Below are 12,382 nucleotides of genomic sequence, written 5' to 3'. Positions count from 1 at the left end.
AGACAGACGCACGCAACCGATGTCGGTGTTCGCCGTCGTTGCACTCCTCTCTGTGTGTATGTAAAAGCCTGTGCTGGTCTTTTTCTTTTTTTTTTGCACTTTCGCTTCGCTTCTTGACTCCTTCCAAGTTGTCCTCACTTACTCCTCTTCACTGCGCGTGTGTGTGTTGTCTGTTGAAGCGTTATCTTCCTTGTTTTCAAAGGTGGCTTCCGTCGCTGCTGCTCTCTTTACAAACGTTTGCCGTTTGGTGTTGCTCTTCTGATAGCCGGTCAGCTGAACGCGACCTATGCGCATCCGGGTTTGTATAGAGCTTGAGTGTCCTGCACGCTGCTCGGTCGAAGGATACGACGTAAACGTCGCCGAACGCTCAAAAGGAACGATGAGCATGCGGCATGTCGGATGTGCGTTGGGTAAGAAGGCGAAAGCGAGAGACGGAGAAAGAGCCACGCGGCACGAAAGAAAAAAAAAAGCGGCGAAGATGAGAGCTACAAGTCGGCAGAAAGATGTAAGGCATTGTACTCCGGAAACGCTGCGATGCTTGAGCGCGCTCAATCCAGCGGACCTCCTCCACTACGTGTGAGCTCGTGGTTCCTGACGCAGTGAGTCGTTCTGGCCGTGTTCAACGCTGACGATGAACCTCATCATCCTTTGGGTGCACCCCGGGCACACGTAAGATCGCACAGAATGCGTATGGGCGCCATACGTGTGTACTTAGATACGTCGAGGGAGCACCTACTCGATGCGCTGGCGTTACCCTCTGCTGTTCATTTGCTGAGCAAATCTGCTACCTGAAACAAAAATGAGCGGCTAACCCCCTCCGCTCTCCGCTCATCCGGGCATCTTCTTTTCTTTTCTCATGATGTCGCGTTCGCTTTCTTTCTCTCCGTTTTCCACCTGATTCGCATCCTCTTCCGCCTTCAAGCACGTGCAGTGTAGCAACGCGTGCGAAGCAAACGAGGGAGAGGGGGAGAGACAATGGTGAAAGACACAAAAAGACACCGAATGAATGAGTTCAGCTATTACGTATATATATACATATATATATGTTTGTGTGTATGTGTACGTGTCGGAGAGTGGGTGCCGCCGCCGTGTCTCTGTTTGAGAAGCTCAAGTACGCGTGTGCATGAAGGATTATATCGCTCCATGCGTCTCAGCGCGTGCATACCTGTCCGAGTTTTTCTTTGTCCTTTCCCTTTCAAAGGGTCAGAAGAGGCGTCCCGGGCATCTCTCATCAAGTGCAAGCAGCTTCTTCGTACGCCATCACCTTCATGCCTAACCAAGGCACAAACGAGCATGTGCGGAGACGAGGAAGCCGAGAAGAAGTGTGCTTCGCCAGAGAAGGGGCGAAGAAGAGCAACGGAGCGCCAACAACAATCCCCACAGCGAGCGAAACAGACAGCGGCACGCGTCTCTGTTGCGCATCTAAGGAGAAAGACGGCGGGCAAAAAAAAAGGAGTTCGAAAAGTAAACATACAAAATGAGATACGGTTGGCGTGCACGTGAGAAAAGTAACCACGGCATGGGAAGGGCATCGGCACTCGCACACAGGGTGCGAGTAAGCGAAGACAGAGAAACGAAAAAAAAGAAAACAAGAGAGGGCAAAGAAGGAATACAAGAGATCGGGAAAAGGAGAGAGAGAGAACCGCAACGCACCGCATACAATAGCGAGCGAAGCGGCGCGACAGTAAACAGTAGAGTGAGGAAGAACGAAAAGATCGAAGAGGAAAGGGAGAGATGAAGGCGCGCGTTCCTCATGGCAGCGACGCACACGCAGAGAGGCAAAAAAAAAAACACAAACATACACACACACACGCAAAGAAACCAAAGAGTGTACAAAGATCCGACACGGTAATGCAGCCGCCATCATAGCATACACACATTTCTGAAGCTGTCTATGCCCGTAAGTGGGGTGCGCCGCCAAGCGGGACGAAGGGGCGAGGCTGCACGGAGGAGAGGGCGTTGCGCTGCAGCGCCTCCGCGTCGGCCAGCAGATGCTCGGCGACCTTAACGCGGCTCAGAATGTACTCTTTCTCCTCGTTGGATGAAGGAGTCATGCGCTCCTTCAGCTTCACAATGCCGCGCTGCAGCTCTCGGATGTGCCGCGACACACTGTTCACCTCCGCAGGGCGGTTGCGCGCTTGGGTAATACCGTGAAGCGCGCGCAGCAGCTTGCCGGGGTTCTCCTCCTCATCGCTGATGCCAAACAGCGCGACGGTGAAGCACGGCCCGCGGAGAATGTTGTGGAACAACTCCAACGGCTCGCTTGTGTCGCCCCCCAGCACAAGCTCGTAATGATGAACGGCGTCGAAGACGGCGGTGCACAAAAGTGACGACACCAGCACATCCTTGGTCGGCTTCGTCACACGCTGGGTTAGGGACAGCAAGACCACCATGATGCCTGGATCTGCTGACTGCAGCGCCGGATCGGCATTGTCGATGGCCACCGCTAGGTAGTGGTCAAAGTCCTGCGGAGTGGAGACGAGGTGCGACGCTACGCCGGCAACGCGGGGGCCGTAAAGAGGCTTGTGCTCCATCTCGAAGCGGTGGTACGTCGCGTCAGCGTCGGTGGGCAGCAGGTCAGCTGTCACTTCATCCTTGATGAGAGCAATGGAAACGTACAGCTCGCCCGTCACTGTGGGTGGCTTGAAGGAGGCGGAGGAAGTCAAGCCCTCACGCGGCCCTGTCTCGCGTCCGAGCATCGCGTCGAGGATGCTGTTAGCGATGCAGCGCAGCATCAGCGGCGTGAAGGCGCTATAGCTGCTGTCGGCGGCGAGCAAGCCCGTGTGATAGCCGGCAAGGAACTTGGCTACCAGTTTATCCATCAGTTTCGACGACAAGGACCGATGTGATTCGTCGCACACAATCACCTCGTCGCTGTCGTAGCGCATTCCTCCCTGGCTCGTGCAAAGGATCGAGTTGCCGTGCACTGCGACCGAGCCGGCGCCCATCAACACCTGCTCGAGACACACCAGCGATTGGATGTGGTTGTCCTCGCCCTCCGGGTTCACCGCGGTGATGGACGGCAACGAGCGCTGCGTGGCCGGTCGGCTGGTGGCCGGCGGCGCTGTAGCCGCCACGGCACTGGCGGCAGAGACTTTGTTCGTCAAGTTGGAGTCGTTAGTTCCGTTCACGTTGTTCCTGCGTGGCACTGTCATGGCAGGTGAACCCGAATCGGAGCCTGTGACGGCCGCCGTGCCTGCCGGCGTCGTCCTCCGCTCCCGGTCCTCGTGCAGATAGGCCTTGGGCTGATGGTGGTCGAAGTCGTGGAGAAGCGCGTCTGCATCCTTCACCATCTCCGCCAGCCGCCCGATCATCGCCTTCGTTGCCGCTCGTTCATCCTGGTCATGCGTGCTCTCGTACTTGGCGATCAGGTTTGGCGTCAAGTCGTTGCGGATGCCGGCCACGAACTTCGCCACACTGCCCGGATGCGTCGCGCGGTTGCTCACCTCGCCCAACCGCCGCTGCACCTGCAGCATCTGGTTGGCGCGAGACTCCTCACTGCCGATGCCGAGCAGTGCGATCGTGTAGCTGGGGCCGCCGAGGGCGTAATGGAACAACGCGCGCGGTACGAGAGGACTTCGGTCCAGGACGGACGTGTAGAGCCCAACGTGCTCGCCGGCGAAGGTTGCCACCAGCGAGCACACGAGCACATCTCCCTCCTCCTCTAGCTGCAGCTTGAAAATGAGAGAGCAGAAGAGGAAGCCGTAGTCGCGGCCGTTGTCTTCGGTGGCGGCACGGCGCAGCGCGGCGTCAATCGTGGCGTTGAAAGTGGCCGAGTTCGTGATATTAGAGTAGGTGACACCGTGGACGCAGGAGCCGAACAGGGGCGAAATGGCAATGACGAGCTTCTGCGCTTCGCCGGAGTCCTTGAGCAGGTCGACAACAGACTCCCCCTTCACCTTCACAATTGAGACGCTGAGACGTCCTCTGCGATGCGTCCCCTCGCGGTTCATGTCTGCAAAGATCGTGTGCACGACGGACTTGAGCACCTGTGCACAGGCGCCGGTCGGACGACTCTCAGCGCCGAGAATGGAGGCATTGCCGCCGAGAAGCAGCGTTTTACACAGCTCCGTCAGTAGGTCCGCCTGGATCGACTCCTGCGCCGGCGACACCTCGCACACCTCGTCCACGTCGTATTCCTCAAAGTCATCGTCGGTGGTGGCAATCACCATTGTGTTATCGTAAGTTACGTTCGACGTCTCGCAGCAGCGTGGGTCAACAATGACGAGCGTGCGCACCTTTGTCGACGTGGGGATCGGCGCCCTCTCGCCGTCGTGCGCCGTCAAGCTCTGCCGCGCGGACACGGAGACGTCGTGTACAAGCGAGGAGTCGATGGAGTCAACGCACGGAACGGCCGGGATGTCGCCGGGGTCCATGGCGGTCATGCTGGGCCACTGTGGTCCATTCGGACCAATCCGCGTAGGGGCCGCGAGCAGGCCTTTCCGACCTGCACCCACACTCCTGCTCCTCACACCCGGTGGCACACACATCGGTCGTTGCGTCAACCCGTCTGCACCGCCGCCCAACGCAGGTTTGCCGCGTTGACTCAACTCGCTGTCGCCAGCATTGCAACGTTCTTGAAGTGGCTTGGCTGCTGTTGTCGTTGCCGTGGACAGTGGCGGATCTTGTAACACCTCTCGCTCGCCTTTCTTGAGCAACGTGCCCGCGGCGGGCCTGCTGCCTACGGACGCAGTGGTGCTGTCACCCACATCCTCGAAGTTCATAAACCATGTTCTCTGTGGCGCGGCTCCGCCGTCGTTCCCGCGGCGCACGTACGCAGTACTCAACGACACGCTGGCGCTGCTGCACCCTGCCAGTGGTGAAGAGTTCTGCTGCAGGGGACGGAACTGCGCAATCTGATGGTTGACATGCGTGGTCGCTGGTGACAGTGATGCCTTTGCCGTGGCGCTCGCGTCCGACTCGACGTTCGGCGCATCGCTTCCGCGGCGCGTGGCTAGCAGCTGCGTGAGCTGTATCGGCGGTTCCTCCCCGGCGGTAGATGACGGAGAGTTCTTGCGCGCCAGGGCAGAGCCAGTGCTGTGCGACGGCAGCGGTACAGTGTTGACGGTGGCTGGCGCCTTGCTCGTCGACAAACGCTTGCACGGCGCCGCCAGGTCCAGACTCGGCATCGCGCCGTCGTCTGCACTGCGCCGCTGCGCGCGCGGTGACGTCGCTGCCGACAGTGGCGGCGCGGCAGATGTTGACTTGGGCGCCGTCGAGGTGAGCGCCTTAGCGCACCGAGCCTGCGGCGGCTCCCGCACCGCCTTCGGTCGATAGCTGGCGGGGTCATTGAGGATGCTCTGCGCCGTCGCAACCTGCTCTAAAAGGCGCTTGTGCAGCTGTGCTCGGGACATAGGGTGCTGCTTTCGTCCCTGGTGCCCACTTAAGGACGGTGAACAACTGGTGCTGTCGCTCACACTGTTGCTGCTAGAGATGCTGACGCTGTTCCGCCGCCGCTCTGACGTCACCTTTGCTATGGTGGAGCCGGAGCTCCGCCTCCTGCCGGACTTCCCGTCTTTGATGCGGTTCTGCAGCTCCTGCTGCGCTAGCTCCAAGAAGCGTCGAACACTTCCCACGTGGCACGGCTTATTAGTAACACTAGCGAGTCGGTGCTGCACGTTCAGCAGCGGCACCAGCGTCGCTGTGTCGTCGACGTCCACCGACATCAGCGCCGTGGTTAACGTCGGCCCGCCCAACGCAGAGTGGAAGAGCGCAAATGGGGTGTGCTGCGCCTTGCGCAAGGCCGCCACGTACGTGCTGCCGTCGCACCCCGCGTCTGTAATCAAGTACGAGGACAGTAAAACGTCGCTGCCACGCGGCTGCTTCAGCAGCAGCGACATCACAAGGAGGCCAGCACTAGGTTGCTGCCACTGAGCCGCCAAGTCACACCGCTTGTACGACTCTGTCACCATCGCTGAAAGGTGGCCGATTCCCGTCACGGCCACGTAGGTGACATTGTCCAGTGTGGGGCCAAAGAGCGGCGATGTCGAGAAGGTCGAGCGCACTGCACGTTCGGGGTCGCACAACAGGTCCTGCGTGTTGCCACCGGCGACGAACGCGATGGAGGCAAAGAGCTCCCCGTGGGGAGGCATGTGTGACAGCACCCCCTCCACCACCTCCAGAATCGCCGTTAGTGAGGCGTGATGCGCCTTTTCGGTGCTCGCGAGCAACAGCGCCACGTTCACACCACCCAGAAACCTGCGGTTCATCACCGTCAGCGTTAACGACGACAAACGTCGCCGCGGCAATGCAGCGTTCGACAGCACCCCAGCCACGACGCCGCTGGCCCTCGTGCTGACAGGCCGCTCGACCTGCTTTGGCGCCTCAGCGTCACTGATGCGCAAAAACTCGTCCACGGGGAAGAAGCGCGTGCGCTCCTGTGGTTGCTGCACCTTGAGCGTCTTGCTGTTCTCACTCAGTTCCGCAACTCCCACCGTTCCCTCGTTGAATAGCCCCGACGCGGTCGCGCTCGGGGCGGTGCTGCCGCTGCTGCGCCGTCGCCCGTTGTCGTCGTCCTTGACTGTCACAGGCACACCGCCTTTCTCAGCGCCGGAGCTGCTCGTGAACACCACCACTGCGCGCACATTGGTTTTAGCTACCGCGCCGTTTCCCTTTCCACGTCCAGCGGGAGGGAGGGTGTCTTCCACGGCAGGTGCGGCCACCTCGATGTGGGGGCTGATGACTGTTGCGACCATTGCCGCCTTGGGAATGAGGCCAGCCGCCGGAACCGACTGCTGCACCGCTCGGTCGCGCTGCGGGGACGACTTGCTCACGCGCTTCGCTGCCTTGATGGCGTTCAGCCCACTCCCGACAGTTCCGAACGTCTCCAGGTGCGGGGTGGCCTCCAAGATTCGCTGTTGCTCCTGCATCTCACGGCACATCTTCAGCTTCCCCTCCTGCACCAGCAGCTGGCGGCGCTGCAGCTCCTCCAGCTGCTTTTCGGCCTTTCGCTTTGACATGAAGGCCTGTATGCGCTGCCGCCGCTCCTCGTTGGCCTGCTGCGTCTGCCGGTCGCGGTCCTGCTGCTTCAATGCTTCCAAATGCAAATCCTCGGCGGTGGTGGCAGAGACGCGGGACTTGGGCAAGAAAGCTGGCAGCATGTAGTCACCGTTGCGAAACTCTGTGAGACGTCGCCGCGGCGAGGTCGCTGCCGCGCCGTGCTCCCCACTTGTTGCCGCCTCACAGTCCGTTTGGCTGGCAGACGCCCGCCGGTTTAGGAACGACGGCCGCAGTGGAATAGGTAGATACTTCTTCAGTGCGATGGGCTCCACCGTTACTGGGTCCGCGCCAGGACCCCGCGACGAGCGCCGCGTGCAGCCAGTCAGCGTCGTGGTCCCACCAGTCTTGCAGATACAGTGAAGATGGCTGCTAGTAGCGCCAGAGCCGGAGGTACTGCTGTTGGCAGTCATCCCCTCCTGTGCGCTGTTGTTGTGGCAAAGGAATATGGGCGGTGGCAGCACGTTCGCACGCGTGCCGCCACTGTCCACCAAGTCCCCCTCGCCGGCCGCCTCCTTGAAAGAGAGGAATGTTTTACCCACGTCGCCCAGGGTGCTGTCACCGTTTCGGCGGCTGTCTAGTCGCGTTTTGCTGGAACCCGCAGTAACCGACTCCGAAGGCAAGGAAGTCGCGGCACGACCGTACGGATCGTTCCAAGCTCGTATCGGAGATTCTTGTGAGCCTTCACGACTGCTGCTAGCCGGCACTTGCTGAAGTGCACCTGATGCTGTCATGCCTGCACCGTCAGAGTCTGAAGTGGTCTTGCTGTCGCCATCCATGCGTGTACGGTTGTGCCGAGACGGGCGCAGCTTTTGCTGGAGCAGCGAGAGTCGCTGCTGCGACGCGCTGATGTGGTGCCCGTCCAACAGCGAGGTGCGGCAACCACGCGCAGCCAGGGCGACGACGTCACTCGTGTTGCTGCCACTGCGCTCCCCGCTCTCCTTGTTGGTGAATGGGGCCTCCATTGCGACGCGGGCCGCGGGCAGTACGGTGGAGCTGCTCTCTACAGGAGAACGGATGAGCTGCGGCGGCCTTGTCATGTAGCCACCCGCCAAGAGATCTTCATCCATGTAAGGGTACGGCGTCGCGGTGCTAGGGGTTGCCGAGTTGCGCGCCCGCCCAACATCGCCAACGCTGCCGTCGGGCTTAGCAGAGGCGGTGGTCGCCTTTCCGGTCGCTGGCTTCGCAGTCCCCGCGACAGAGGCGCTAGTCTCCCCTGTCGATGCGTGTGATGGCACGCAAGTCACGGCTGCCACCGTCTGCGATGCGGCCGTCCCACAGGAACGCTGCGCTGGCAGCCCATTGGCCGGTTTCGCGGCGGCTTTGGCGAAATTCGTTGTTGGCAGAGCCTCGGTAGCCACTGCAAAGGTGGGATCCGGCACAACATCGCCGTTCACAGCGGCCGCCGATGTGCTTTTGTTGGGCCCGAGGGAGGTGCTCCAGATGTGCCGACGGCATTTTGTCGCATGGCCCCGGGTCGGTGGTTGCGGTGATGCCGAGGCGGTAGCGCTGGACCGTGTGTAGGCGCCAGTGCTGCCCTTCCCTCCTTTACCGCCGAACGGGGTGCCGGCAGTCATAGTCGTTGGCACTGTCGTCTTCACAGTCGGTGAACCTACGAGCGAGGTGTGAGCACCAACGGCACCTGACTGCCTAGGTCGCTGCTTCACCTGCTCCACCGTCAGGGTAGGGGATCGCAGAGGAGGGGTGAGGGCGCGCGCATCGCCCAAAAACGCGTCGAGGTCTGCTGGTTGGGAGTCTCCAGGGCAAGACGGGCCGCTGCCTCGCCGCTTGTTCAGGTGCCCGCTGCCTCCTACGAACAACTGAGAGACACCCGAGACAGATGAGTTGTTCACCGCTGCCGCAGCTGTGGCGCCGGCGAACATATCGTAGTCACCAAGCAGATTCTTCATGAAGATGTCCACCTCTCGCTTGAAGTTCTCCCCAATTGCAGAGCCCGCGTGCGTCGTGCAGGAGCCGCCACGCACAGATGCCAACAACCCCGCCGCCTTCGGCTCCAGTGCCTCGAGCCACGTACTGAACTCTTCTGCATTCCGGTCCCCAGCAGAAGCGGCGCGCAGGCTTGTGCCGGACGCACTCGCCTCAGGATGCCGTTTCGCCGCCACGGCAGCAGCAGCAGCAGCAGCGCCAGCGGCAGTGGTGTTCGTGTCGCCGTCCTCGAAGTGCAAGAGAAAGTAGGGCTTCTTCAACTCGCCCTGTAGGGCCGGTGTAAGCCGTTTGAAGGATGGCTGACGACCAAAACCAAGCTGGTTGCCGTGTAAGAAGGTGTCGATGCCAAAGCCGAACCCCTCGCTATCGTTGTGTGGCTGTGAAACTGAGGGGAAGGGGTGCAACGGGGGCGGCGCGGGTGGCGCTGAAGGACGTGTTGGCACACCAGCGGCGGCCATTCCGGGATGCAGCGTGGAATGCTTTGATATATGGCCAGCCGCCGCTACCCCTTTGCCGGCAGCCGTCACGGCTGCGTTTGTGGCACAGTAGTTGCTCGTGTCCTTCGCGCTTCGGTGGCGAGCATCGCCGGTGCTGGTGTTAGCACCGTAGCTGGCTGTGTTGTTGTGCCCCACCGCCAGGCCCGAGGCACCTCCGAAAATCTCAAAATACTTATCCGGTGTTGAAGGACGCTTCAGGTCTGCCACCGTATTGACTCTGAGGTTGAGGTGGCGCGCTGAGACGGCTGAGTTCGGCGCTGCAGGTTTGGGTACCGACGCCGACGCTACGTGTGGCTCATCGATGGGCTGCTTAGCCATGGGTGTGATAGGCAGCGTGTCAAAGTCAGCACCGCTCACAGACCGGCTCGCCACACTCGGTGACTGCGTCTGCATGTTGGCCTCCTCGGCACCGATGTCAAAGACAGAGTTGCTCTCCGATAATACGCTGGCCAAATTGCTACCATCGACGCCGACAAAGTCCTCAAGCTCCAGCGCTGTGAGTGCCCCATCGCCTCCTCCGTCGTAGGTCCCCACCAGGGACCCATCCAGGTAGTCGTACTGTGACTGCGACTCCCCGGCACTGTCGTGCGTGGCGCCCACAAAGAGGGAGCTGCTGTGCTCATGACGCCGCACCGTGGCGCCCATCAGACCCCCATCATCGAGGTCATTGACGTAGATGTAGTCACCACTTGCCATCATGGTGCCCTGGTCGCTCCTTAGAGCTCGCAGTGATCACACGTATGCGTGTATGTACGTATCTCTGTGCACTGTCTCGCCCTTGTCCTCGCCTTCTCGACCCTTCCAAACAGAGACCACAGAGGGACCAACGAAAAGGGGGTTGGAAAAAGGAAAGCAGCGTGTAAGAGTGGACGTCAGGAACAAAAGGCGCACGTAACTCGTCCGCCAAAGAGAGAAAAAATATATGTACACACACAGAAAGGGCAAAGGAGAAAATACGCTTAGCGGAAAAGGGAGGGTTCGGCGAGGAAGGGGCATACAAGATGAGTAGGGAGAAGAGGACGGCAGGAAAACAGTAGCATGCAGAACCAACAGAAAGCAAACCAAAGAGGAAAGGGGGGAAGGTTGAACTTGGGGGAGGGGGAAGACGAAAGTGCCGGAAAGGCAGCAAGAAAAAAAATCCAGACGGCACGTCACTGCAAACCGAAATGGCAGCAAAGGAAAACAACAGTAAAAGAGACAGATGACACCTGACCGAGACTCGCAGATGAAAAGAGAAAACACCAAGGATAGGTAAGAGAAGAGCACAGTGATACCGGAAAGAGGCAGACGACAACGACCTCTGATACCCAAGAGTGCACTCGCAGTGCACCAAGTAAAAAGTCAACAAATAAAGAAAAACACAAAGAATGGGGAATTGTCACCGACAACAACTTAAAGGGAGAAATACAGCACACAGGAAGAGAGCGCCCAGAAAGACTACATATATCACCATGAAAGTATGTACGACTATTACAGTCGAGGAGGACCAAATAACATAAAGAAAAAACAGACATGTAACGGGGTTTGGATGGGGGTGTGTACACGAATAAAAAAAGGCACAGATAGACACACACTCGCACGCTGAAAAACACAAACGCACGGGACAAGGGGGGAGGGGGGGGCTTTTGCTTTATGTGCTTGTCTCTCTCTCTCAGTTTGTCTGTCTGTGTGTGCGCACACGCTGTTCACTCACCCGTCTTTATCCGCATGCACACGCACACACGCTTGATTTTATCCCGCACAGGCACTCTAGGCACGTGTGTATCCTTCTGTGTCTTCTCTCGTGACTATAGCCTTTTTTGCTGCCGTAGGCGTGCGTGCGTGCGCGCGCGCAAGAAAGAGAGAGGGAAGAAAGAAAAAGGTACGGGGAAAAGGGAACGGCAAAGCAGGGGACAGACGGCAAATCCAACAAAAAGGCGCGTACACGTCCAAAGACTCGGACCACAAACAACAAGGAACGACAACAAAGAAAAAGCGCAGCAGCTGCAGCGGCTACGGAGCAACAGAAAGGGAGATAGGGAGAGTCGTGAGAAAAGGGGGGGGGAAGAGAAGCGGAGAAAGGCTAGCGTAGCTTGCAGGAGACGAAAAGAAAAGTAAGCGAGAGTGAGTCTGTGCACAGATACCAGTGAATGCGACGTTGGGGAAAAAAAAAGGAGTAAAAACAAAAAAGCAGAATCAGGCAGAAGAGAACGTAAGAGGGGTAAAACACAGGAAGAGAGACACGAGAGAGATGGCGAGAAAGAAAGAGCGTGAGTGAGCAAGACAGAGCGAGAAAGCGCTGAGTAGCAGAAGGTCGTTTGAAAGATGTGAAAGAGAGGAGCCCGCACCACGACACAAACCGAGACAATGGAGACAGCAAACCGTTCCCAGTGTATTTATATATAAACACACGGACAAGCGCACGGCGAGAGACGAAAACGAAAAAAGAGGGGGGAGGGGGTAACGAAAAGAGAATTCAAATAGCGGGGGAAAGAAGATGATTGTACACACAGTCGGAAACAGAAGAGGGCGAAATGAAAAAGAGAGAGAGAGAGCACAAACGCCAAGGGCAAAGAGAGAAGACTGGGAAAAGGCAAACACGCACACACAGACGAATGAAAACAAAGGTGGGGAACGGTAAAGAGGAACGACTATCCCCCCCCCACACACACACACACACTTTTGAAAAAAACAAGAGGAAGGGTGGGGCGTAAAGTGACCTGGTTAGTGTCACCCGCAACGGCGATGTACTACAGGCAATCACAAGAAGACACACAGAGACAGGCACAGACTAACAAAAAATAATAAGAAGCAGCTACAGAAAAGGGTCAAGAAAAAAAATGGACTACCCTATACAACACCGCCTCTTGTACACCTTCAACTTCCCTTTTTTCCGTATAAGGATGTGTGTGCGTGTGTGAGTGCCTCTCCCGCTTTCCGTTGTCCTTTTTTTTTGTTCTTTC

The 12,382-nt window shown here is 58.5% G+C and overlaps 1 protein-coding gene across 1 annotated transcript; it reads right to left on the bottom strand.

The window, feature by feature from the left end:
* Nucleotides 1–1,892: 1,892 nt before the first annotated feature.
* Nucleotides 1,893–10,139, bottom strand: LMJF_33_2890 (conserved hypothetical protein; the record flags this gene model as incomplete). Its single annotated transcript, XM_001686000.1, has 1 exon — nt 1,893–10,139. One exon carries the CDS (start codon nt 10,137–10,139, stop codon nt 1,893–1,895), a length of 8,247 nt encoding a protein of 2,748 aa, XP_001686052.1.
* Nucleotides 10,140–12,382: the final 2,243 nt, after the last annotated feature.

This window comes from Leishmania major, chromosome 33 (assembly GCF_000002725.2).
Source record: "Leishmania major strain Friedlin complete genome, chromosome 33".
Lineage (NCBI taxonomy): Eukaryota > Euglenozoa > Kinetoplastea > Trypanosomatida > Trypanosomatidae > Leishmania > Leishmania major.
The sequence above is the reverse complement of the archived record's forward strand: the minus strand, read 5'-3'. Positions and strand labels throughout refer to the sequence as shown.